The 25201-nt window shown below is 41.1% G+C and overlaps 4 protein-coding genes across 4 annotated transcripts; 1 reads left to right on the top strand and 3 right to left on the bottom strand.

Moving 5' to 3' along the window:
- Window positions 1–1827: 1827 nt before the first annotated feature.
- On the bottom strand, window positions 1828–7707 carry scdb (stearoyl-CoA desaturase b). Its single transcript, XM_070915657.1, has 6 exons — window positions 7621–7707; window positions 6390–6639; window positions 5391–5521; window positions 4579–4784; window positions 3361–3593; window positions 1828–2113 (listed from the first exon to the last, which is right to left on the bottom strand). The coding sequence occupies exons 2-6, from the start codon at window positions 6622–6624 to the stop codon at window positions 1914–1916; spliced, it is 1005 nt and encodes a 334-aa protein (XP_070771758.1). The 5' UTR covers window positions 6625–6639; window positions 7621–7707; the 3' UTR covers window positions 1828–1913.
- Window positions 7708–9455: 1748 nt separating this feature from the next.
- On the bottom strand, window positions 9456–11110 carry trmt2b (tRNA methyltransferase 2 homolog B). The gene is made up of 2 exons (XM_070916580.1): window positions 10253–11110; window positions 9456–10079 (listed from the first exon to the last, which is right to left on the bottom strand). Exons 1-2 carry the CDS (start codon window positions 11108–11110, stop codon window positions 9456–9458), a joined length of 1482 nt encoding a protein of 493 aa, XP_070772681.1.
- Window positions 11111–11338: 228 nt separating this feature from the next.
- On the top strand, window positions 11339–16587 carry dnajb12a (DnaJ heat shock protein family (Hsp40) member B12a). Its single transcript, XM_070915819.1, has 9 exons — window positions 11339–11504; window positions 11855–12032; window positions 12634–12779; window positions 12875–13045; window positions 13908–13987; window positions 14098–14207; window positions 14304–14476; window positions 15038–15180; window positions 15978–16587. The coding sequence occupies exons 1-8, from the start codon at window positions 11372–11374 to the stop codon at window positions 15157–15159; spliced, it is 1113 nt and encodes a 370-aa protein (XP_070771920.1). The 5' UTR covers window positions 11339–11371; the 3' UTR covers window positions 15160–15180; window positions 15978–16587.
- Window positions 16588–17039: 452 nt separating this feature from the next.
- LOC139294425 (DNA damage-inducible transcript 4 protein-like) lies at window positions 17040–18353 on the bottom strand. The gene is made up of 2 exons (XM_070916322.1): window positions 18110–18353; window positions 17040–17904 (listed from the first exon to the last, which is right to left on the bottom strand). Exons 1-2 carry the CDS (start codon window positions 18276–18278, stop codon window positions 17399–17401), a joined length of 675 nt encoding a protein of 224 aa, XP_070772423.1. The 5' UTR covers window positions 18279–18353; the 3' UTR covers window positions 17040–17398.
- Window positions 18354–25201: the final 6848 nt, after the last annotated feature.

Here is a 25201-nt window from a genome sequence, read left to right as displayed (position 1 = left end):
GATAAAAACATTCAGACCTGTTGGACCAACTCATGCTGTCAGTATATAAAAAGCATGTTGTGCAGCAGAAGCACACAACTGACATTAAAGTCCCCAAGCTGTCCATAAGAGTCAAATGCCATATGTCACTATACAGCACTGTATAGTATGTACATATGATTTTTGACTTAGGTTTTATTCTTTGTGCCACACTTGTAAAGCACTCTGTTGCTTTTGAATAGTATTTTCTAGTATAGTTAATATAATAACTTTAGTTACAGTTCATTATCAGTAGTGGTTGTTATTATAGTATCCATGTAGTAAAAATGTAACAGAAATAGTATAGTCATATTTTTTATTCAGTATACGAATAAGGAGTATTACAGAATTCCAACAAAAACAGCAAAACATACTTTGTCACAAGTAGAAAATTTGGTTTATTTACGGTACATACAGTGGGCAAAAACATTCTTTGAAAAAATGTGCCATTTTTTTTAAGGCATTCAAACTTCAAGTTAACACTGTAAAAAATTGTTGCTCTGTAAAAGAGGGGCTGTGACAAATACTACGACAGTATCGTTAATTATATCGCAAAAAGTTTGGATCTTGTTTTAGAGCTAATTATCTGTTTGGTTACACAAAAGTTAAATCATAGTAACCTCTTTTTTAACTGTCCCTCTTTTTCATAATAAATAAGATATTTTAATTTTTGAAGTGTTCCTTAAAAACAGACAGACCCCACAACTACCGTGATTAGACAGGAAATTTAAGCCCTAATTTAGTTCCATAACTTGCACTTCATTTTTTTTTAAACAGGTGTGCAACCCTCGTAAGGCATTTGGGCAAGAGTCCTGACACGTTTTAATAATATCACGCAGCACAAAAGGTAAATGCAGCTCCTATACATGCCTCATTGAACTTATCTGAGGGAGACCTTAAAATCTGAGTGATTTATATATCTGTATTTCAAATGAATACAAAATAAATGCAAATCTTTTCAGATTAATAGAGAGAATTCTGGTTCTATGTTTCAGTCCAGAGGCGTCTACATGAAAAGGGTTATTGATGAAGTCTGTGGCGGCTTCATGACTTAACCAGAGGTATACACTGCGTTACACCAGAGGACGTAATCCTCATTAAGGAGCCCATTGGACAGTTGGAGACAGTGGGTGTGAAAGTATCCCCAAGTAAAACACATATGAACTGTATTCACCCAGGGTTCCTCTGGTATGATAAATGGGGGCAGTTCAGTAGAGTGTTGACTGTCTTGGTGTTGGCCTTGAACACGGCAGCTTATGGTTTAGTAAGACTACTAGCTTACCAAAAGTAAAGAAAACCTTAGCTTAACACAGACAAACAAACATCATGATGAAAGTCTATTCCCTGTGGAATGAAACAAAGCACTACTGACAGAAGTTACAGCGAAAGGCCCTCAATCTTGCCTGCAGAGAAACCTCACTGTTAAGGGTTTCAATAAAGCTTCCAAAGTGCCAAAGACTATCAATAAATAGCACATTAACAAATAAGAGATACAGTAAATTATTCTGTAATCACTGCTTTTACACACTGCTCACACAGACGTGTTTGGTTGTCCTACTGCTGCCAAAAGAGACTTACAGACCCCCCCCCCCATTCTCTTCGTGCCTGTTTTACATTATGGTGAAAAAAGCTGTGCTTGAACATGTAGCCAAGTCGCTGTCTGTGGCTAATAGTCGGTGAGGACACTTCAAAATTCAAAAGAGACCCACACAATTTATGGAAAGGCCTACAACTCTTAAAAAGCCAATATTAGTCTCAGAAGGAGGTTTAACTTATAATCAGAAGCATGGTAATCACCCCCCCCCCCCATCACTGAAATGCTGCTATCCCTGTTGCTACGTCCTTTGTTGGTTCGACACGTCGGTATGAATTGCAGAGTTTGTAGCTCGTGTGACTCAGCCACTTTTGTTGCTGCCGTCACCTGTTCGCTGCATGCGAGCAATGATCATTTCCTTCGACACCCTCTTGGGGTCCTTGGCCAAACCCAGGAAGCACATGGCATCTATAAAGGCAGTGGTGAGATTGAGCTTGCAGCCAAACTCGCTGGTGGCGTAGTCAAAGGGGAATGTGTGATGGTAGTTGTGGAAGCCTTCCCCTGGAAACCAAAAAGACAAACTTTTGAAAAAGTTTTGTCAACATGTGCTATGGCTATAACAGCATGATAACAATCATATGATACATGATGACAAACAGCAGGATGTGACTGATGATGTGATTTGATGCTAAGTGGAGACTTATTTTTGGATTTTAAAATCTTGAAGGCTGACTGTCATGTAATGTAATTTACAAGCTACCAAAATCTGATTTGTTAAATTACTCTTTGTAATCATTATGATGCAGTTTGGTTGTTATGGTAACAATGAAGGTGCACCCACAGCTACCCACAGATATGACAACTACGAATTCCATGGAGCACTGCAGTAGAAAACATCCAGAAGGCAGTGTTTTGTTCCAAGTTGCAGTGACAAAGTATTCTGAATATGCTACAACTTCTGATTCACACCTCTGGTACCCAGCAGTCAACAATCCATGAGTATTTTTGTGCTGATGAACGTTGAGGTTATCGTCAACATAAGTGGAAAATGCTTCCAGAACAAGCAGCTACAGTCTTTACTACTCCATTTACTAAGAATGTGGTTACTACAGCTGCTCTGGGTGCTTAGGAACAAGCGAGCAACATGGAAAAACTGTAACTAATTAAAATGACACAATAGGTGAGACATAAAAGAAGGTGAATACAGACTTGGGAACATAAGTGTTTCCAGTACATTTATTTTCCATTTGCTCTCATGGTTGCTAGAGAGCACTAACTTAGGGTGAAGTACAACAAAAAAGCAATCTTGGTAGATAAAATAGGACGAACAGGGTTATTCTTTTGTAAGACTGCATGGAAATACAGTTGAAAGCAAGAGTTGTGCATTATTGTGCAATCATTAGTTAGCATGTGACTTTAGTGCTGTTTTGCAGCCAACAATAGTCAGCGCTGTTTGCAGCATCATACCCGTGGTGTCAGCCACCACAAATGAAGTCTTGACTCATGAGAAACGATGATACTGAAAATAACATCAACTCTAACACACAGATAGAAAGCTGACCACCTCCAAACTTCAAAGCCAAAACTGGGACAACCAGGACAAAATAAACATCAGCCACTGGATTAGCACACTGTCCCACTACAAATGCCAGAGCCCCACTGTGGTTGACTTAACAAGACAAGCTTGCAACAAGTGATGAAAAGTTCATTCAAATATCCCTCAGGTGCATAAATTAGACAATTATGTAGTCACAATTCAGTATAAGCACTTAAGTAATGAATGAATAATGAACCCGTTGTTTCCTCACCTATGGCACTGAAAGCAACCAGTGGGTTTTCCCTCGGGTTAATGGTCTTGTCATAAGGCCTGCTGCCCCATATGTGCGCAGCGCTGTTGACCAGCCAGGTGGCGTTGAGCATCACAGCGTATCTCAGCAGTCCAGGGACGAAGTATGCCACAGCCAAGGACTCACCCCAGAAGTACCAGGGCACCAACATGGGCACGAGGAAGCAAAGGATCACCACAGAGAGCTTGTAGTGCCTGAAATGAAAGAACAATTTGTATCTCACACAGATCCATTCACACATAATTCAATCTGAGGCCAAATTAAATGAAACTGATTTTTAAGTCATGTAAATAGTCTTTTTACATTAAACTGACATTTAATATCTTTTTGTCTAATGGCAAAAGTCACTCAATACGTCCTATAATCCCACAACACACCCTAAACTGCAGTGAAAAGCAGTATTGTATCTCATGTGTTTGATTTAAACAATTTGATTGATAAAACAACATCAAAATCTGTGCCCATGTCAGGGTAACGGGTCCCATAAAGGCAACACATTTAATCCTACATTGTAATGAAGGCAATTATAAACATATTAACATGATTATCTTCAGACGATGTGCACATTAATTCACTGTACACAGTTGACACGGCCTTCTGAGTGGGTGGATGTTAATCCCCTTTGCCTGAGACAGAAGTGTAAATCTGGGACTGCGTCCAGAAGTGTAGAAGCGCTACACGCGAATGCTGTGATTTGGTCCCTGGTGCAAAAAAGCATCCCTTACCAGTAGATCTGTCACTAAGTGTTATCATTGTCGCTATAACCCCAGACTACAACATCCTGTACAGCTTGGGCCAGAGGGGAAATTACTTTTAAAAACAAGACAAAAAGCAATAAAAAAACCAAATAGATTTGTATGCAACTATTCTGCATTAGCGATATATTCAGTGATAGCATTCAGTGCTAATGCAGGAAGTAAGTGTGACGTTGAAGAAAGATATAATGTAGGCAGTATTAATTTTTGCAGATGAGTTCAACAAGAATGTCCCGTTAATATATAATCCAGGTGGCATTTCGTTTCCTCCAGAAAACATATTGCTAATGCAACATAGCTGCACAGGAGACAAGGTTACTATGAAACAAGGCTAGACTGTGGAAAAAGCCTGCAGTGACAGCAGCTGATTACATGTGGACTCTCGTTCTGGCTGACTAGGATCGGTTTAGTAATGTTTGCTCACCGCCTCTGGAACATGACCACTTTATCTGCCTTCAGGTCTGACAGCTCCAGTTTTCTGCCCTTTTCAACGACGTCAGGATGTTTGCGAACCAGCAGCCAACCAATGTGGGCGAAAAAGAAGCCCCGCGTGGCATTGTGGGGGTCTGCGTCCGTCTCAGAGTACTTGTGGTGGACACGGTGGTCCCTCGCCCACTCGTATATGTCATTCTGCTCACAAAGAGACAGGCAGAAATATAGAGATATATATAGAGAGATATAGATTACGTGAGATAAAAATCAGGCATCGTGTGGTAACAAAACAACAAATACATATCACTCCAATTTTACTGAAATCATACACAATTATAAGACTAAAGGTGACCGCACTTTTGCAGTCAAGGCCCCTCAGCTCTGGAACTCCCTGCCCGAGGATCTGAGGCTTGTTGAATCAGTGACATCTCTTAAGTCACTTCTCAAAACGTATCTTTTCAAAAAAGCCTTTTATTAATTCTAGCACACTGTTTTAGTATTTATCTTTATTGTTCCATTTGATGATTATTTTAATTGTCTGATTTTATTTGCCTCAGTCCTGAACTGTTTTAATCCTGGCTCAACCATGTAGGGCACTTTGTAACTTTGTTTTGAAAAGTTCTGTATAATTAAAGACAAAAAAAATTGCTTTGAATAATACTATTCTAGTCTGGTATCTCAGATTTAAGGTGATGCAGATACATCATTCTGCACGGTGAAGCTCAAACATTACAGTCAACGAACAGCAAATTTATGAGTAGAGGTTGACTTTTAGCAACTGCAAAAACTTTTTTTCTGTGTTACCTGAAAGGCCATGGAGTTGGCGAGAGCAAGGAATACTCGCAGGGGATAAGAAGCCTTATAGGATCTGTGGCTCCATAATCTGTGTGCACCAGCAGTCACACCAAGAGCACTGATGAGGTAGCACACGGCAGCTGGAAGGAAGAGAGGTGGAAAGGACAGATATCTTAGGGGAAACTGTCACCACTACACTGAGATTAATTTTACACCCATGAGAGCAGAGTCACTGGGACACCATGTTCTTTCCATTACACCCAGGCCTCTTTGTTCAGAGAAAAGTCATCTATGTGGGGAGATGGGATTGGTGGGAGCACGCAGGTCTGCCCTCACACTTTTGTTGTTCTAAAACTGCTGAATGTGTTTCTATGTGGAGCCTAGACAAGACTGCCCAGGATTTGAGAACCGGGGGCTTCTGACTGGCAAAGAGCAGTCTGTTGTGGTGCCACGCAGCTCACAATGGGATGTCTATGGGAATGGTGATTGTGCTTTGTCTTCCCCCGGTGAAATAATATGCAGCTCAGCATTGCAAAGAGAGGGGAAAATTATGCAGTGCCAGAGTGGAAACAAAGTTGAGACTGTTCAGGAATTCGAGCCATGCCTCAATAATCTACATATATAGGGCACAATAATAATAACAATAATAATAATAAATACATTCAAGTTATTCAGCAAACAGTTTGGCTTTTACCACTGAAGTCCAAACACTTCTACTTTGGGACATGCTACATAATCAAACAAGCCCAAATAGTTTACATTCAGCCACAGGTTTCAGCTCTTAAAGAAGGGGGCTAAATAGATTTGAATGATGAATGAAAACAACAAGGCCAGAGTGACTCATTCTCCATTATTCCCACAGGCATGACCCCTCAGGCTGTATATACTGTAGTTAGCAGTGATCACACAACATCAGCACATTCTGTTCTCTGAATGTGGCCTACAGGGAGGAAAAAAACAACAAAAGCTGCACTGCTACGCCTGCGACAGTATTTACTAAATACTTACTCCATGCAAGAGTTAAACCCGATGCGGAGGGAAGGAGTATCAGTCCGTAAAGCCCACCGACATGTAGGAGGGTCATCATTATGATATTTCTCCACACCAGCATCCTCGGCGGTTTGGGACCCTCTTTCTCTTTATAGGTGTCGTCAAAAACATCCTCCACCGTCGATGTTTCTGCCATGGCACCTCCGTTCTGCTGCATGCCAGCGTGATGGTTCCTGGTTTCCGTTTTGGTCATTTTGCTGAAGTGGTTCTGTAACAGCAGTGCGCAGTAGGAGGGGGCGAGAGAAAAAAGAGAGAGAGATGTTGCTCAGTTAAATCGGGATGCAGAACCAGAGAGGAAAGTACGGCGGCTGGCTGTGTACATGCAGCGGTCTGCGGTGGTTTAAGTCGAGATCGCGAAGTGGCTGAAAGCGTACCACTCTTGTTCTAGCGGCATGCTTAGTTATGTCACCGTTGGTTCATGGTATTTCGCTGCCGTTCAACTGGTTTATGTTACTTATCTTATCGTTGTGGTACATATAAACGGTATGTAGCCCATGTTACACGGCCATACGTTAAACCACTTCCTACCGCCGGCACATCACAGTAACCTAATGATTACATGCCGCCGCTATGTGCGACTTCACCGGCTTGTCACTCACGTTTCACTACTTTTACCGGTTGTGTGCCCGTCTCATTAATATAATATGCCGTTTCTTAGCGGTATGTCACTATTGTTACACCGGCAGATGTCACTGTGCAACAGGGCAAACCGGTAACTGTGTAAAACCTGTACGTTAGTTGCCACAGTGGTATACTGAGAGATAACCACTTCCTGTATCGTCCTGTAACGTTATTGTCACTGATTTGATGAACGTTATCGTTACTTTTCTGGTGGCTAAGCTAGCCGCATGGTTAGCACGTTGGACAAAGCTTGACTACGCCAGCCATATGCCCATGGTCATGATATCATGTTATTTATTTGATTAAATCTAGTAAACAAATAGTAAACTTCTTACATTCATGTTAGTGGCGCAGCAGCGTGGTGATATGCTGTGTAGGCACAGGTTACAGAGCATATATCACTAGGACTCGTTTCCCGGTGGACATCTGCCAGCTGCCACCACTAGTCAAATACCTTTTATAATTTGCATGTGCCATTCGGAGTCTCTCTAAATATGTCCATTCATCCATTCATCCATTCAAATTCGTTTCAATCAAATGGCTGCTTACCCAGGTTGAGCCTACTCACCGCGTGCTCTCCAACCGCTTTTCACGACACAGGAAGGTACCGGAGATGTAGGTAAAGATGACAAAGTAAAGGTAACACTGATGCGTTTATCCCCGGTTACTGAAGTCCTCTTTTTGTCTATTCAGAGGTCGTTTTAAAGTAATTGGTGGATTGATGCCACAGGCTCTGAATATCCCATTGGCTGTTTATTTAACATCCTCTTTACCACCCTCCTGTTTTTTCTTCACCATCGTGAAGATCATCAGGAGTCAATAGCAGTTGCCCAATCTTTCACAAATGAAGACAGTTGCATATATATGACTTTGCCCTTTACCCCCACTGGCATGTCACTCTTTTCCAAACCAACACAGACACCGTACACTTCAACTGCAATTTTCTTCAGTTAGAAATTTCAAAACAAGTCTAGTCTGACATGGTTATGAACTGCTGCCAAAATATCCCAACTTTTGGTGGATACAGTAAATTTTACCAGTAGAATGCATGATGTTAACATCAGCAGTCAAAAATAGAATAGGCAGAAAGTTTCTTACTGAAAATGAGAAGTAGTAGTTTGTGTCAGATGTGACTATTATACATAATATATTCTTACATAGTCAATAAAACACAAATGGATTGTGAACAAAATATTTTTCTTCCAAATTTATGGTTTAAGTTTTCGAGAACAGAAGCAGGGCAGAGTAAAATATGAGACTGCTCGTTGATATGTAGCCCCCACACCCTGGCAGTGTTGTGGGGGTAAAAAAAGTTTACTTCCCAGTCTTTCTGCTAACCCTGGAACAACATAGATGATTTTGAGTATCATCCCATTACTTCACTCTAGAGATAAAAGAACATCCTATCGGCCAAGGTCGCCTTGTCGCAATGTATGAGCTCACATAAACGGTGGTAACCTCTCAGGAACAAAACTTGGCCACTCATACTGTACTTTCATTGACCTATAGTGAACTGGAATGAATGGCATGGGATGTTACCTTGAGGGATGGCTCCAAAGAAGTTGCAATAGCACCATCTACTGCACAAATATAGCTATTGCAGGGTAGACAAAGAGCTATAGGTTGACTCAAATCTTGTAGCAAAAGGCGAGCTTGTGAGGTATAGTTTGGCTGTGTGAGGCTACATAAGGAAACAAAACTTACTACAGAATCAAATCAACATCTCTTTGACATAGTCTTAACAATGTAAAACTATACTGTTGGCTTGACAAGAGTAGTATTTATTGCAGGGCTTTTGTACTAGATTGCATTTTACAGCCCATCTTCTTTAGTAAAGCACAAGCTGTCAGAGCAGAAGAACAACATCCAACAACACACAGGTGCTTTCAGTCATTCTTGTTAATTAACACTCTGTTTAGGGTATGAATGGAAGAGTGACAGAGCAAATTGTGTACAAATGGTAGTGCCGATTAGTCTATCGGCAGAAAATAGATCGCCAGCAACATTTGCTGGTTCCAATTTTAAAATGTAGGGATTTGCCACTTTTCTTTGTTTATATGACTGTAAATTGAATATATCTTTGAGTTTTGGACTGTTGGTTGGACAAAACAAGCAACTTGAAAACATCACCTTGGGCTCTATTTTCTGATATTTTATACACCAAAAAGGAATTGACAGATTCATCAATAATCGAAATAGTCATTTGTTGCAGCTCTACCACACAGTTCTGAAAGGAGGTCTAATCAAGCAAATAAGTGAAAACACCTGTGTGAAAGAACCAAAGGTGTAAGAGGTCATTACACAAATTTGCATTAGCATACAGTGCATCGTTATTCAACTCCCTATTAGCAACCACAGTTGTTGCTGAAAGGTTGAGACCCACCTCTGAACAAAAAATATTTACTACCTCTCAAAAAGTAGCACCAGTTCACAATGAGGAGTATGTGGGAACATATCCACAGGCACAGCCAGAGTTGGAGAAAAAGCCTCTCCTGTGAGTTTCTTCTGCAGGTCAGGAGCACAACAAAGCTCCCTGAAGTTCCTCATAGCCTCTCCATCCGGTTTACAGGACACGTAGACCAGCCTGCGGATAGCAGGTTGGTTTCGTAAAGCTCGGACCACTCTGTGGTGCAGGCCAGCTCGAGCAGGGTTTACAACAGCTGCCACGAGGCCTCCACCTGCAGAGCTCAACTGAGACATACAGCCAGGAAGCACCACCTCTGCCTTCCCAGGGACAAACTCACAGTTCAGTGCATCATTGAGAGCTGCGTTGTGTCTAGCATCTTCCACTGCCTGTTGTATGAGCTCTATACCAATAATTCTGTCCACTCTGGGCGATATAGTAATGCCGATGGCACCCGTCCCACAGCACACATCTAGAAGAGTACCACCAACTTTTGTTCTTCCTCCACCTTCCCCATGGTTTGGGACGCACAGGTCTCTCACTGTGCCATACAGCACCTCCGCAGCTGCCTGGTTCACCTGAAAAAAGGCATCGGCAGAGATGCGGAACTTGAAGCCCAGCACCTGTGAATGACAAAAGAACAGCAATTAAAAAACAATCAACAAAGTAAACCTTCAACATTGTCTGCTGCAGTCAGACTAGAAATTATGAAGTTGCAATGCTGTAATGTTACAATGTTTGCTGTGTGAAGTCCCTGACAGATTCTCTGTTATTTTACCAAGATGGTGTAGATTACCTCCTTGTGTATATGAGGCTGACCATGCAGGAGCTGGTAGGGGGATTCCTCATGAGTGCAACGAGTCATGGTGCTCTCCTGGAAGAACAGTGAGTCCAGCTGACAGACTGATCCAGACCCCCGTGTGAAGTAATCCACCAGGTCAGCCTTATGAACCGCCACCTCTTCTGGGGTGAGTGTCTGTGGATGGAAGTACACTATAGCCATGGTGCGGCCTTCTGCGTTGGTCCTCACTGTGACCTCTCTCCAGTGACCCCCAGTGTGGAACAGCAGGCAGGGCTCCAGGGAAGAGAGACGGATGAAGTCCTGGTAGCATCTGGCTACCAGTTTGTGCTTCCCCGGCATGTTGAGCAGGTGGTCTCCGTTGACGCAGACAATGTTTCCCTCCCTGCCTGTGCCCATGTAAAATCCAACTGTTTTTCGATTTCCATCCACTCCTCTGTTGACAGAAAATGTAGACTTGTTGCGATAGCCATCCCTCACTGGTGATGGCAGAATAGACAGAACAGGGAACCTGAGTTTACTTCTGACAGGTAATGAGGACTGTGATTGTAAGTCACCTGAAAGATACCCGCAGAGCTGAGACAGTATCCTCTCCTGATGCTTTTGCTTGAGCTCAAGTTGCTCATCATAACTCAGCCTCCACAGAGGGGTGACCACATCAGCCAGCCTTTCATCCCAGGACAGATGATCGGTCCAGGGAGATTTCTTGTGACGTTTTCTCCACTGTTTCTTTGATGGTGGTCTCCTCTGGTCAACTAGAATAGTGTCATTAGATGAAAACAAAAGACGGGTTTGCCTCACAGTGTACAGGATCTTGCGTTTGACTGACCTGCTGAATGTAGCTGCCAAAGCCATTTTGACTTTCAAAGAACAAGCTATTATGGCCGAGGGTGCTAAAGGTTTTAGCTAGTATCACGACGATACGTACGGCTAAATACATAAAATCAACACCACTGACTTAAAACATCAGTGTTTAAAAACGTATTTTCTACCGGGTGTTAATGAAGCGCACGCTGAAGGTTCAATTCAACTGGTGTGACGCGTTATTTATGTGCTAGATAGCTTTACGTCATCTCCGTGCGTCCCGGGGCAAGTAAACATTTCCGCTCTGTCGCGATGGACTCAAACAAGGACGAAGCGGAGCGGTGCATTAAAATAGCCCTAATTGCGGTCAGAAACAACCAATCCGACAAAGCCAGGAAGTTTCTGGAGAAGGCACAGCGCCTGTTTCCGACAGATCAGGCCAAAAGTACGTCGAATAAACGTCTGTTTCGGTAGTGATTTTATGTCGGATGGTGGGCCATCGATGTGAAATCGAATCAGCTAACGTTAGCATAACCGTCTTAACATTACACCAGCTGCTGCCAGGCGACACTGGTAGTTGTAGTTTTTTCAGTCCCCCAACCGCGATTTCTGCAATATATTTGGTTACTTAATGTCTTACATCGGCATGCTTATTCGCATTTTGCATGAACATCCGTGACGTCCTTGCTAGCAGCTACAGCGCTAACCGTTAGCTCACTATGCTAGTGAATTAACTAATTGGGAAGCAGACTCAGGTGGCACCCTTCAATAACTCTTGCTCCACTTTCTTTACAGACTTATTGGAGTCGTTAGCGCAGAACGGAAAGCCTCCAGATGAGAATGGCAGTCCTGTGAACGGAGATGGACCCACTATGAGGCACCGCAGCCACGGAGAGGAGGCTGACAAGTCCGCCCAGGGGGCCACAGACTCAGCCAAACCATACACTGCAGAGCAGCTGGAGGCTGTCAGAAAGTCAGTGCACATGTGGATCTGTTATTTTGTTTTAGCAATAACGTACTACAAACGACACAGTAGAGCTGACTGAATTACGTGACACTCCATGTTTTATTCAGTACCCTGATATCAATCAATAATCTGACGCTCTATCGCATATTCAATCTGTCTTGGGGTGGGGAATGTAGTCTCTGAGAAAATATCTTTATTGTCAGCATGTGATTATCAAGCAGCTAGAAGAACTGGTTGTTCATGTCACTCACTGGAGCAGCCAAATAAATACATTTTAGTTATTCCTTTATTAAGAATGACCGTTTGTATTGCGATGATATGGAAACCACAATATAATAATTTTAATGTATTGAAGGGATTTAAAAACAAGCATTATAATAAATCAACATTGTGTAAACATTTCATCAGTGATATGATAATATGTGAAAATGGCAAAATCAAGTATATAAAATAGATTGAGTGGAATGTAATAATCTCGTATGGTTAGTTGATAAGGGTTTGCGTCTTTTAGTTTATTGAGGTATTTGATGTCACCTGAATTACTTAAGGGTATGTATCTATATGTTGTTTCCAGTGTGTTTCTTTTTGTTGTCATTTTTGACTGCAGGATTAAGAGCTGTAAAGATTATTACCAAATTCTGGGAGTTGAAAAGGCTGCCTCTGAGGAGGATCTTAAAAAGGCTTACAGAAAGCTGGCACTGAAATTTCACCCAGATAAAAATCATGCACCTGGAGCCACAGAGGCATTTAAAGGTAAATGAAAAGCTATCTCCTGTGCTGTTCTATGGAGAACATGCAAATGTAAGCTTACTATGTGCAAATTTGTGGGGGTTTTGTGTGTCTTTCAGCTATCGGTAATGCTTACGCCGTGCTGAGTAACACTGAGAAACGAAGGCAGTATGACCAGTATGGAGAGGAGAGATCACACCCAAGCAGACACAGACACCATCGTGATTTTGAAGCAGATATCTCACCTGAGGACCTCTTCAACATGTTCTTTGGTGGAGGCTTCCCGTCAAGTAAGTCAAGGCCAGATGAATGTAGAGCCAGTCAGGATATTGTTGTACCATGGTGCACTGCTATCAAGCCAGGTTTCTTAACTGTGTTTTGCATAACCTGAGTGTTAATTTAAAGGCCTGTGCTGGTGCCAGTACTATGCCATTACGTACAAATGTTGTGTACCTTACGACTGACAATGTTTCAGAGCATGCCAAAAGTATTTTTGATTGGCTTTCTGCCTTCCAAACAGCAACAGCATTTGGCCAGCAGTCGTTGGGCCTTGTGTCGCCATCACTGGTAGTTTTTGTACTGTGTTTCACACAATGGTCTCTACTCAGCCCTTATCAGCGATCATTCTCTGGTCATAGTCAGTGAGATAGAGCTGTCCTACTGGTTGTTCAGCCTTATAGATCTCCTTTTTTTCATCTTCCACAAGCAAAAAACCACAAGCTTTATAGTGCCATTATCTTATCATTATCATCTTACAAGCATATGACAAGACTTTGATTCACAGTTGCATGAATATGGTTGGCTAGTTGTTTTGTTTGCCTGTGATGTTCATTGAAGGGAAAATACAAATTGCTTAGTAGTTAGCATTTCCTCTATAATTACTACATCCATTTCACTGCAGTGTAATGTAGTGTATACCCTATTTGGAGTGAACAGGCTAAAACCAAAGGTAAAATTGACCAGTCGAACCAAATTTGCTTGACCATCCTTGTTTAAAATGGAACTATAATAATTAGTGAAATCAGCTGTTTGGATTTGATTGGATTAACACCTGCGTACTCTTGGGCCTTGCTTTCACCTGGCTCAGAGTCGCTGCTCTACTGGGTGCCCCATTATGTTTTTTTTAATCTTTATTTTTTTAATTCTTTCTAGGTAACGTACACGTTTACAGAAATGGAAGAATGCACTTTGCACATCATAATAGGCAAGAAAGACGAGAACAACAGAGAGATGTAAGTCCTGTCTGTAATATTTTAATTACACTTGAGTTTTATACCAGCTGATGTACTGTATGATCTGTAATGAAAAGGTAATCAAATGGGTTTTTTTTCTCTCTGGACAGGGAGGTCTGGCTCTGTTTGTCCAGCTGATGCCCATCTTAATCCTCATAATTGTTTCCGCACTCAGCCAGATGATGGTCACCCAGCCTCCCTACAGCCTTAGCTACCGCCCGTAAGTGGTTCGCCACTCAGATAGCTTTCTGAGGTTGTGTGAAAATGTCTCGACATCTGTCTCACTCTCAGTTATTATATCTTCTCTATACATCAGGTCAGCCGGATATATTCACAAAAGGCATACATCAAACCTGAAGGTGCTTTTCTATGTGGGAGACCGTTTCAATGAAGAATTTTCTGGGAATAACCTGAAGAATGTTGAGAGAAGTGTAGAAGAAGACTACATCTCCAACCTCAGAAACAACTGTTGGAAGGAGAAGCAGCAGAGTAAGTTCACAGCAGGGCTGCACCCAACAATTATTTTAATTATTGATTAATGTGCCAGTTACTTTCTCGAATAATCAGTTAATCATTTGGTCAATAAAATATCAGAAAATAGAGAAAAATGCAATATCCAACAGTCCCAAACCCAAAGATATTCAGTTTGCTATCATAAAAGACTAAGAAAATATATAAAATATATAACATTTGTAAGGCTGCAACAAGTGACTTATTTTGCATTTTTTGCTTCAAAATTGTCTTAAATGAAATAAATTGTCAATTGATTGACAATTGATCAATCAATTGTCAACATCATTACCGATTTAATTTTCTTCTGATTAATGAATCAATGCATCATTTTAGCTGTAGTTTACAGTACTGCCACTATATGGTATGCCACCTAGATTTCAGCTGATTTTGGTGTGTTCCTAGTGAATTGAAATAACACCTTTTGAGTTCATTACGACTCCAAAGGAACGATTTAACACTTTAATTGTGTGATTTCATATTTATAGAGTAGCTGATTGAGACCTAGCGTACTGACATACTCTCCCCTTGTACTTTCAGAGGAAGGCTTACTGTATCGTGCTCGTTACTTTGGGGATTCGGAGTTGTACCAAAGGGCGCAGAGAATGGGTACTCCCAGCTGTTCCAGACTATCTGAGATTCAGGTTATGTTGGATGGCTAGAAACCACTTGCACACATACGGGTAAGTTGCCACAAACATCAACAGTGACATTACAGTATAATTGCTACTGTATACAGTACATGAACTGCATGTTTTATCTATCTACAGATCACACACACTATTCATTACAGTTGACAGTTTTCCAAAGCATACCTTATGTTTTTGGATTGATTCCCAACCTTCCAGGCTGCAGTTGCCATTCGTTTGAATTAAATAATTCTCTCCGATATGTAATCCATTACAGCAAGCATTTTATCAGCTTTATTTCTGTCCGTTGACTTGTTGACGCATGTTAATGCAGTTGCAAGCAGGGACTGACACTTGATATTAAAGAGTCAGCTGTGTTGTCTCAGATGTCTGCGTTTCTCAGCAGCACTTTACTACACCAACAAGAAGAGTTTTTAAAACAGGCCCCACTCACAACTGCATTACCATGTGGTGACAGAACTTTGACCAATAAAAAGGTATCAATAACAGCAGCTGATAGGTAATCCATCATAGTGACCCATCTTGAGCAAGGGCCAAGTCTCTGCAAGTTGGTTTTAATACTGAAATCAACTTAAACATATGGCTGCTAGGAAAATCATTTTAAAAAGATTGAAGTTTGAATAGTAGAAGTTAAACTGGCTAAAACGTGCAACATTTTCTTTATGATCTTTTTTTTTTTTCCCACTGTTACTGAGCATTGCCAAGTGACAGTGATAATTAATGATTTTTGTAGACGTTTGTGTGGAGTTTTTTAGCTGTCTGTGCACGTACAAGAATCCAATAAAAGATTATCCTATGTAGAGTAACATTGACTCTTTTGTGTTTCTTAGGTTCGTCTGTACTTGAATCTAATTGGAAGAAATCGGTCGGAGCCCACTCAAGCATATTTCTGCAGCAAACCAAGAGAATCAAAAATGCCTTACGTGCAGTGGGCAGCAGACCTCATCAGGGAACCTCTCTGCAACTTGGTGTAGATTGACTTCCTGTAGAACTGTGAGAAACTTTGAGTTGACTGCTGACATTTTCTTACTCTAGTGTCTTCAGGATGGTGAGAGTCCCCTTGGCATCACAGTGGAAAGTAAGAGCATAGTTGTGTATTTGAATGGTAAACAAAGCTGCTAAGATAAGCTTTCTTTGTCCCAGTCTTTTTTGTTTTCCTTTTAACATTTTGAGAAACCTCATGGCCTTCTCAAAGACAGATGTCTGAGCCACTCACAAGGAAAGTGTGTAATTTTTATAGTTCTTACCAATGTAAATATTCATTTTACTTTTAACAGTGCAGGGTTTATTGAAGTTAATATCATTTACTATAATGTTATGTGGATTTGCTTGTAGCCTGTTGGATCATAAGTATTGAAAATCGTTGCACAAATGAAAGTAAACCATATTTATTAAATTAACATGCTAAAATTGTATGAAAGTTTCTTTAAATAAATTTGTCTGATGGTTGACTCGTGCATATTTTCTCCTTTTATACAAGAATAACAATCTACAGTCATGCTAGCAGCATTGTCACAATGACAATGCTAACATGCTGATGCTGTTGTTTAAAAATTAGCATGCTAACATTTGCTAATAAGTACTGCTGAGGCTTATGGGAATGTCAATTTAACCAAAGTTTTGGACACATTTTGATGTAACATAATTGTCACTGAGGTATGCCACTCAAAACCACAAGTTTGAACATAGTGGTGGTGCTAGAGGAAAAGTTAATAGGATTCAACATCTTCTCTCAACATGGATGTCTACTAAATTTTATAGCAGTCATGCAGGCGCACACTCACTCTTATGTGTGCTTATATGACAAGTCATGATTGATTCCAAGTTAAAGAAAAGTCACAGCAAATGAATAGAAAACAATTTATTTTTCATGTTCTTTAAATCGATAAAAATACAAAAAACACAACTTTCAGTAATATTTGACTATCAAATACATAAGCCATTCCCTTACGGGTGGGACTTTACATTCATAGGAAAGAAACTGACCCATGTGCAAACATGAGTCTTCACAGTTGAGTCACCTGCAACCAGGTGAGTAGCTGCCATGAGACATAAATTGGTTCCAGGAAAACCTTGATACACAAGCAATACACCAACAAAGACATGCGTGCTGTTTGAAGACCATCTTGTCAGTGCTATTCGACATGTGTTGGAGCCATAAGATATTGCCTAAAAAGAGACAATGCTTAAACAGTCTCCTTTCACAGAACATATGAATTCAGTTCAGCTTATCAGGATCATGAGCACTTGGTCAGTAGCACTCCTCAATCAGCAGCTCCCCTGAACAATACAGTTTTCTCTTGATAGCCCTGAAGCTCGTACTCATCCTCAGAGTGTTTTGGTGCCTTGCAGATGTCTGTGGTAACTTGCTACTATTGAAGAGCTTCTGAACCTTTGGCCACAGTCCACTGGACTCGAGCCTCAGCACCAGGGTAACATGAAAGGTCGGGACCAGGGTGGCATCCACCGCTATTTGGTCCACAGTACATAGGGAGCCCTGGTCTCCCCTGTCCACACACAGGTCAATGAGCGCTCCCCTGAGGCCGCAGGGCTCACTGACAGACAGGTGGAGCAGCTCTTGGCTGATATTGTGCAGTAGACAGTCAGGCAAGATGAGTTTGGAGCAGCCCAGGATGTGTGATGCATCGTTGAGACTTTGTGTTATGGAGGCTACAACCTCCGTAGCCAAGGCCTCCTCCAGTGGATAACAGAAGAAACTACTGTCTGATTCTGACAGGGACACATCTGCCACAGATCCTAAACCAAAAGAAAATGGGTTAAAGTCTTGTCTGGTAGTGCAGAACTCAGCCTGCCTCCCTAAACCTCTTTGTGCTTTGTCAGTTCATACTCTCTCTTATAACAAGTGCAAGGCAACAAAATTAAAAATAAAATGCTTTTTGGTTACAATCAACCCAAACAAACGACAATAGAGCGTCCTCAGACAAAAGGCTGCAACACTCACCAGTTTCACTCCTGCTGCACTGATGATCTGCTGTGACCCTCTGATTGCTCCCCTTCAGCTCAGTCAGCCTCTGCAGCAGACTGCCCCAGGACAGCCGCTTTGAACCCCTGTCCTCCGCTGGAGACGGAGGAAAGCTGCCGTCCAGAGAGTGATTGCAAGAAAAAGACATTTTTACAAACAAACAAAAAAGATCCGATTGTAAAAAAAAAAAAAAGTGCAATGGTGTTCTAAAACGTCGGGTCCCCCCTCCTGAGCCAGACCAGCTGGAAAACACACTCTGAAACAATGGAACAAAGCATTAAATACCCAAGCCAGGATGCCCCGCCCACTGTATTTCTTAACCAATGAGGTTTCAGCTCTCTGCCCTGCATGGTAACATTTCTGGTCCCTTTGATGAGGCAAAGGCCAGGCCCCCCGACCCCCAACCACACTTGCGTGCGTACAATTATAAGTTTATCTAAAGTTTCTTGACTGTCAAATATAAAAATAAACGGCCAAACTTACCGGCCAATCAACGCCCATCGCCACAATGCCATGAAACAATAAAGAGACACACACCCTCCGTTTCTGGACAAACAAGACGTGATGAAAGCTGTGGAAAGATTCATTCCCGTCAATGGAAGCTCAAACTGACACGTATCTCACGTAGGCATCGCGTGCGTCTTGAAATGATCGGAAACGCAAGTGCTGACATGAATGTTTGAGCTTTTTCTTCTTAACGAATACATGCAAAGGAGGATTTTCACAATAGCCTGTATTTGAGTTCCAGATACAGTGAATTTACTTTAGTGATCAAAAGACATGTTATCATATATTTAGAAGAGTTAACCCTACTAAATATTTACTTTACTTTAATTACTTTATTTAATTTACTTTACTCTCTTTTCTTGCCAGAGGTTGTTAGATATTTAGGCTACAGGCGTTAATTGTTTAACATTTAGTCAATACATTTGTTAAATGTGTGCTTTGGTTTATTTTGTGTGTGAGAGTGGTGATGGTGGGGGTTGACACGACCATTTTGACCATTTAAATGTTTTTAAGTTTTAAGAAATCTGTTTTCTTATTAGAGAAATTGATTTCCAGAGATTTAGAAAAGTACCAACCCGACCTTTAGGAGTAACTCTTCTGACGCCTGATTTGAAACACGTACACACACAGACCATCCACCATCCCCCCACCCCTAAAAAAAAATCTCCACTCTTGCTCAGGATCTAAGTTGACACCACCATCATCGGTTGTTTAGTCTCCACGTGTTTACAGTAGCCTATATAGTTTTTGTCTGATATTTTAAATTGATATTATTCCATATAGTCTCTGGTGGTCTCCTAGAGCTGAATTATTTCTTTGTGTTTCAGGAGTGATAGTCATGGGAGTAAACGGGCCCATTGAGAGCAATTCAGTGGGTTGCTGGTCAAACGCAGGCAATATAACAGTTTTCAAAATGAATAAGGCTTTCTGCACACTAAAGCTCAGCCCCAGCCCCATTGAACAACATTTATTTGACCACCTCTGCCAGGAAAACAATATCCAACACTGGAAATGCTCTAACTTTCTATAGACCCACTTAACAAAACTTTAAACTTGCAAACTTGTTTATGTAAATGTGGGAATATGACAGCTAGGATATATAGAGATGTATTTAAGGATTTTATTTTATATATACTGTACATGTGGTGGAACAGCCGTGCTGGGTGCGTCCTAAATGGTGTAATACACTGCATATGCAGATGATGGCGCCACTGCGCCATTTCTAAAATACAGATAATGGCGAAGCTCTAAAGAGTGTGGTTAGAGTGCATGTCTGCATGTCAAATGTTCATGCGTGAGCGCACCTATTGTTTTGAGTGGATGTGCCTGTGAACACACAGTCTCTGACATGCTTTCGTCCATGTGCACTTTAATGGTCACAACTGTGTGTTTTTTTCTGCTTCTTTAATGTGTCTCTGCACTCAGCATGTGGATGGGGAATGTATAATTTCACTAAACTTAAGCTTCTCCACTACACTGTTTGGGGTGAAACATTATTTGTGCCATGTCATTGGAAAAAAAGTAAAGTGGAGATGAGGAAATAAAGCGTGACAGGAACTGTGTTTTACAATTCAAACAGGCCTGAGAGAGCTGTTAGGCTGGCCAGCCTCAGGCTATGTAATTCATGTATAATAAATCTACAACCAAATGGATTGTTAAGAATGGATTTCTGGAACAATTTGCTTTAATCTGAGGTGCACTGGTGTGAATCACAAAGAAAAAACCTTCCTGTATTTTTCATTCCAAAGAACAATTTGTTTCAGTAATTGGTGTGAAAAGAACCAGAGCAATTATGAGGCACTTAAAAGGAGAATGCAGTATATTTACACCTGAATTAGCTCAGACACAGCCTCCTTCTCCAGACTCTTTGAATATGCTCACGTTGTTAATTAATTCAGGAAGGGGTAAAAGTGTCCCTGGATTGTGTTTGCTAGGCCGTAGCTATAGCAACAACATACTGGTGTGAGCAGGGTCCATCTCACAGAAGACGGCTGAAATGTTTTGTGTGACAATCTTGGTTGCCTCATGTTTTTATTGTTTGTGATGTGAGAAGTGGGGTGCTGTCAGCCACTCAGACCACACGATTCTAACAAAAGAAGAAATAAAGTATCATCCCATCTCAGCGGTAGAAATCCCTGCATGAAGCCTCTCACTTGCCTGTCATCTGAGCCCTGTGTTTATCTGGAAACCCTTTAGCTCTGAGTGCAGGACTCTCTGTTTGGCTTCGTGCGCCTGCGTCACCTGAAGTTGGAGCTGGGACAGCGTTCCATTTAGGTTTTTGATTTATTGCTGGAGGAAGCAGAACCAGACCTGCACTCTCAAGGGGAGGGTGAGCAGGAGAAACTGTGATGTTTGGCAAGTTTTGCTGAGACGCGCTCTTCTTTATCAAAGCATTAACACTTTACACACCAATTTCAAATGGCCAATATTTTGAATATTAGCTTAATGGAGAGTTGGACGCTTCATTTTTGGCTGACCTTGAATCAGAAATAATAACTCTGTGGGTTTCTTTCAGTTTTGGCACATTAGGGAAAGTGGACAATCACAAAAAAGCACCACTCCAAGAAATGCTAAGCTTAAACCAACTGAAATAGCCCTTTGACACTAATTAACTTTTTAAAATAATGTTTCCAAGAAAACTTAATTCCTATTTCACATTATAAAAAAGAACCAGAGCATTATAGTCAACTGATTGCATGAAAACCGTAGAGTACGAGATTGTTGAGGTGCAAAAGGCATTTAAGACCATATCTCATTAGTTTAACTTGATTCAAAGAAAATTAGCAGAAGATGCAACAAAGGCACACAATTAAACAAGCTATAGAGTTACACTCAATGAATGTACAGTGCATGAAATCAATATTTGCACTTTCTGTGTGGTGTTTTGATGCAGTGTTATTCACCTTTTCTTATGTCTCAAACCACATTGTTTCGTCTTCTACTGATTTCATTTCAGATGTACTTTACTGTACTTGTACTTTATACAGTATTTAAATCTGTCTTTTTTTTCATTGTTTTCAGTGGCAGGATGTGAGAACTGAATACAAGAAAAGGTATTATTGTTGTTTCCCTTCTCTGACTACCAACTTGACATAAAACACCCAAAGGAACTGGATTATTTGTACTTTCCAGTTTGTAATGTCTTGCCCGTGAATGAGCCTCATTATTGATATTGATTTAATGTCATTAGGCGCAGAGGCAGCATTGCTAAGTGATAGGTGCAGGAGTGAGAAAGTCGATGCATACATGATGAACTGTGACCACATGACATCAGACAGAGAAAAGGATCCTGATCATTATTTATAAGTACTCTTACCGTGACTTGTCCCCGAGTGAAGCTATCTCTCATTTTAGAACCATGTGCATTATTTAGCAGTGCTGCCAATGTTGCTTTTTGTGTTTGCTTTTGAATTAAACAAGACTTGTAGGGCTGTTGTGACTGCTATTTGAATCTTATAGTATGCTGGATATCATATTTTCAACATGTAGGAAAACACACTTACACAGCAGCCGCTTAGCTTAGCTTAAAGACTGGACGCAGAGGGAAACAGCTTGCGTGTCCAACAAGCATATTTCCCAAAACTGTTGCTTTAATGCTGTCAATTCAAACTCATATTACATCCATCCATCCATTAACTATATCTGCTTATCCTTAGGAGGGTTGTGGGGGAACTGGAGCCAATCCCTGCTGACATTGGGCAAGAGTTTCACTAATACACTTATCTTAGGGGAGAAATGCATAAAAAAAATTAAAGGGACATAGTTTCATAACTCAACAGGTCCAGTTTTACCTCAGTGTGAAGACAGTCAATTTGTTATACAAGATACAACTTCTAATATTGATCTGGGTGATCTACAGACTATTTTGATAGGATGTGTGTGAAATGTGAAATTGTGTCAATAAAGTGGGAACATAAACAGTGGCAGATTCTGATTGACTTTGATGTGATTGTTTGGATGATGGTAGAGACGCTAGACTCAAAAACATAAATAAATAATGCAGTTTGTTTGACTGCTTGTCTGCAGTGTTTCCTGCGGCGAATCACTGAGGTTTTGTGCTTACCAGGCAGTTAGAAACTGAGAAAACAAGACAAAGAGTCTACAGCCATGCAAGTGGCTATACTTAGGCAGAGCAGTGCTCTCAAGCTAAATGCTAACATCAGCATGCTAACATGCGCACAACGACAATGCTAACATGCAGATGTTTAGACCATGTTCAACATCTTAGCTCAGCATGTTAGCATGCTAACATTTGCTAATTAGCCATAAATACAAAGTACAGCCGAGGCTGATGGGAATGTCATTAGTTTTGCAGGAATTTAGTCATAAATCAAAGTATGCTAGATGAAAGGTCAGGGGGTCACCAAAGTTATTAGAATTTATCCTGAGCAGAACATGACTGGTTGCAATCCATCCAATAGTTGCACGCCACTAGTTCGGCAAAAAAAAATACAGAAAAGCTTTTTTTGTGCCTAAATTGAAACACAAAACGTTACTTGCAAAAACACAATTTAAATATTCGCTAAAGGCATCAGCTCTCACAATTCTGAGGGGCCACGCGCATGGACATGCAGCCTTTGTTTATCTATATGACTTATACTGTTGATATTTCCAAATTTGGGTTGTTAAACATTAAACACAAAGCATTTTTTATAAAGGTAATATTTTTGTTCTTTGCTAAATTTACTGAAATGTACAATTTTAAGTAAATAAAAAATGTAATAGTTAAACAGCCTTCTAATCTGAGCTGTCCCTTTGTAGTCCACCATTGACTCAGACAACCAGAGTGGCCCGTGGCTAACAAGTATTATCTTGTGTCTAGGCATGCAAGGCGCCTGTTGATGACAGAAGCCAACATGTTTTGTTAATGGAAATCATCTCATCTTTACATTTCTCTGCCCTGCAGCCATTCCAGCCATCACAATAAGATTCCCTCCCTTTGCTTCACAAAGCAACAGACCTAGGGAAACCATGCTCACATGACTGACAGGGGAGTATTTTCCCCAGCTTTTATAAGGAGATTACCTGAAACCCCCTATGGCTCTGTGACTCTAGGATTACTCAGCCATTTTCTCTTTAACTGGCTCCAATAAATGAGATGAACATTGTTGGCCTGCCATGTTCCTGCCATCATGTCTCTGGATCCCAGCTCTGTGACTGTCACACCACGTCAGTCTGTGGGTTCATGACCAGGCGTGTGCCTGACTCCCAGTGCAGCAGCCTCAAGGTCTTCACCTAATATGTGCCTTAAAGGATGTCTAATGTTAATCGCACTGCCATTTTGCTTTATTCGGCTTCATTTGACTCACTGCTCTTAGTCTGATTAATGTCACTGAGAATGAAGCAGGCTAATTGCAGCAGCTGCAGAGCACTGTGTTAAAATGCGTCTGTATGACTACACATAGCGTTAGTTTATATCAGGGAGTACAAACTGAGGACAGCGCAGTTCAAATCGGCTGCATTATGCAGATTTATTGTCGCGTGCATAGCTCTGTTGTACAACATGAGCACACTTGTGTCACACTTGCTGTATGTATCAAATATAGGTGGATTAAAACGTGCTTTGTTGCTTTCAAACAGTGATTTTATCACATCCCAATGTCTGCATTGTGTTCAATTTAAACAACTTCCTCTCTCTTTATCTTTGCTCATAAACTTGATTGCGTTCAGCAGGGAGATTAGATGACGCGCCTGTCTCGTGGCTGCCTTTATTAAGAGGGCCTCAAAATGCACTCTTCTCAGGATGAAGTAAAGATGGCATCAGTTAATCCAGCATTTCAATTACAAGATGTCATTCAGCGTGTCTCTCTGGGGACTGGCTGCGACTGCAGCAGGGAGAGATACAGCAGGCAGGGCAGATACAGTCAGATACTGTAACAAATGCTCTGCATCCCAGTAATGTATCAGAAAACACGGCACATTATCTGTGGGCCATCTGAACACGGCAGAACAGAGATCAACAGCAACTTAATCCAGATCCACAAACCTCCACTTTGTGTAGTCTCTTTATCAATCCAGGTAACAGAGCGGCAACACAGACCTCTCTTTTCCTGCTATATGAAGTCTATCCAATTTTAGAGTGAGTTTAGGTAAGTTTCTCTGTTATAGTGGCAGTAAGGGAAGAAGGGCAAGTCATTCTCTTTTATGCGGGGGTGGACATATTGTAATAGAAGTAACACCTATGTAGTCTAATGCAATTAACAATCCAGACATCGCAAGCCAATACAATAGCCCTATAGTTAATACTAACAAATTTGTGAGTCAATAAATGTTAAAATTTGTTTCAGAGGGGTGTTGATTCACCGCATGTGCTAGCAGGAATAGCACATGTGTAATTAATAGTATTAATTATGGCTGCATTGCATTTAGGTGCTCCAGTTCCAGGCCCATGATATTATGCACGGGACTTACTGGGGCACTTAAATGGAACAGAGTCATAATGTTATTAGTTACACCTGTGCTTTTCCTGCTATGACATCTAAAATGTCTGCTGTCATAAAAGGCCTATTTCATACATTAAACAAGGATTTTCAACCGGTCGGGCAGTTTGGACAGCAACACGAC

Source organism: Enoplosus armatus, chromosome 12, assembly GCF_043641665.1.
Source record: "Enoplosus armatus isolate fEnoArm2 chromosome 12, fEnoArm2.hap1, whole genome shotgun sequence".
Taxonomy (NCBI): domain Eukaryota; kingdom Metazoa; phylum Chordata; class Actinopteri; order Centrarchiformes; family Enoplosidae; genus Enoplosus; species Enoplosus armatus.
This window is presented reverse-complemented; position numbering and strand designations above follow the sequence as displayed.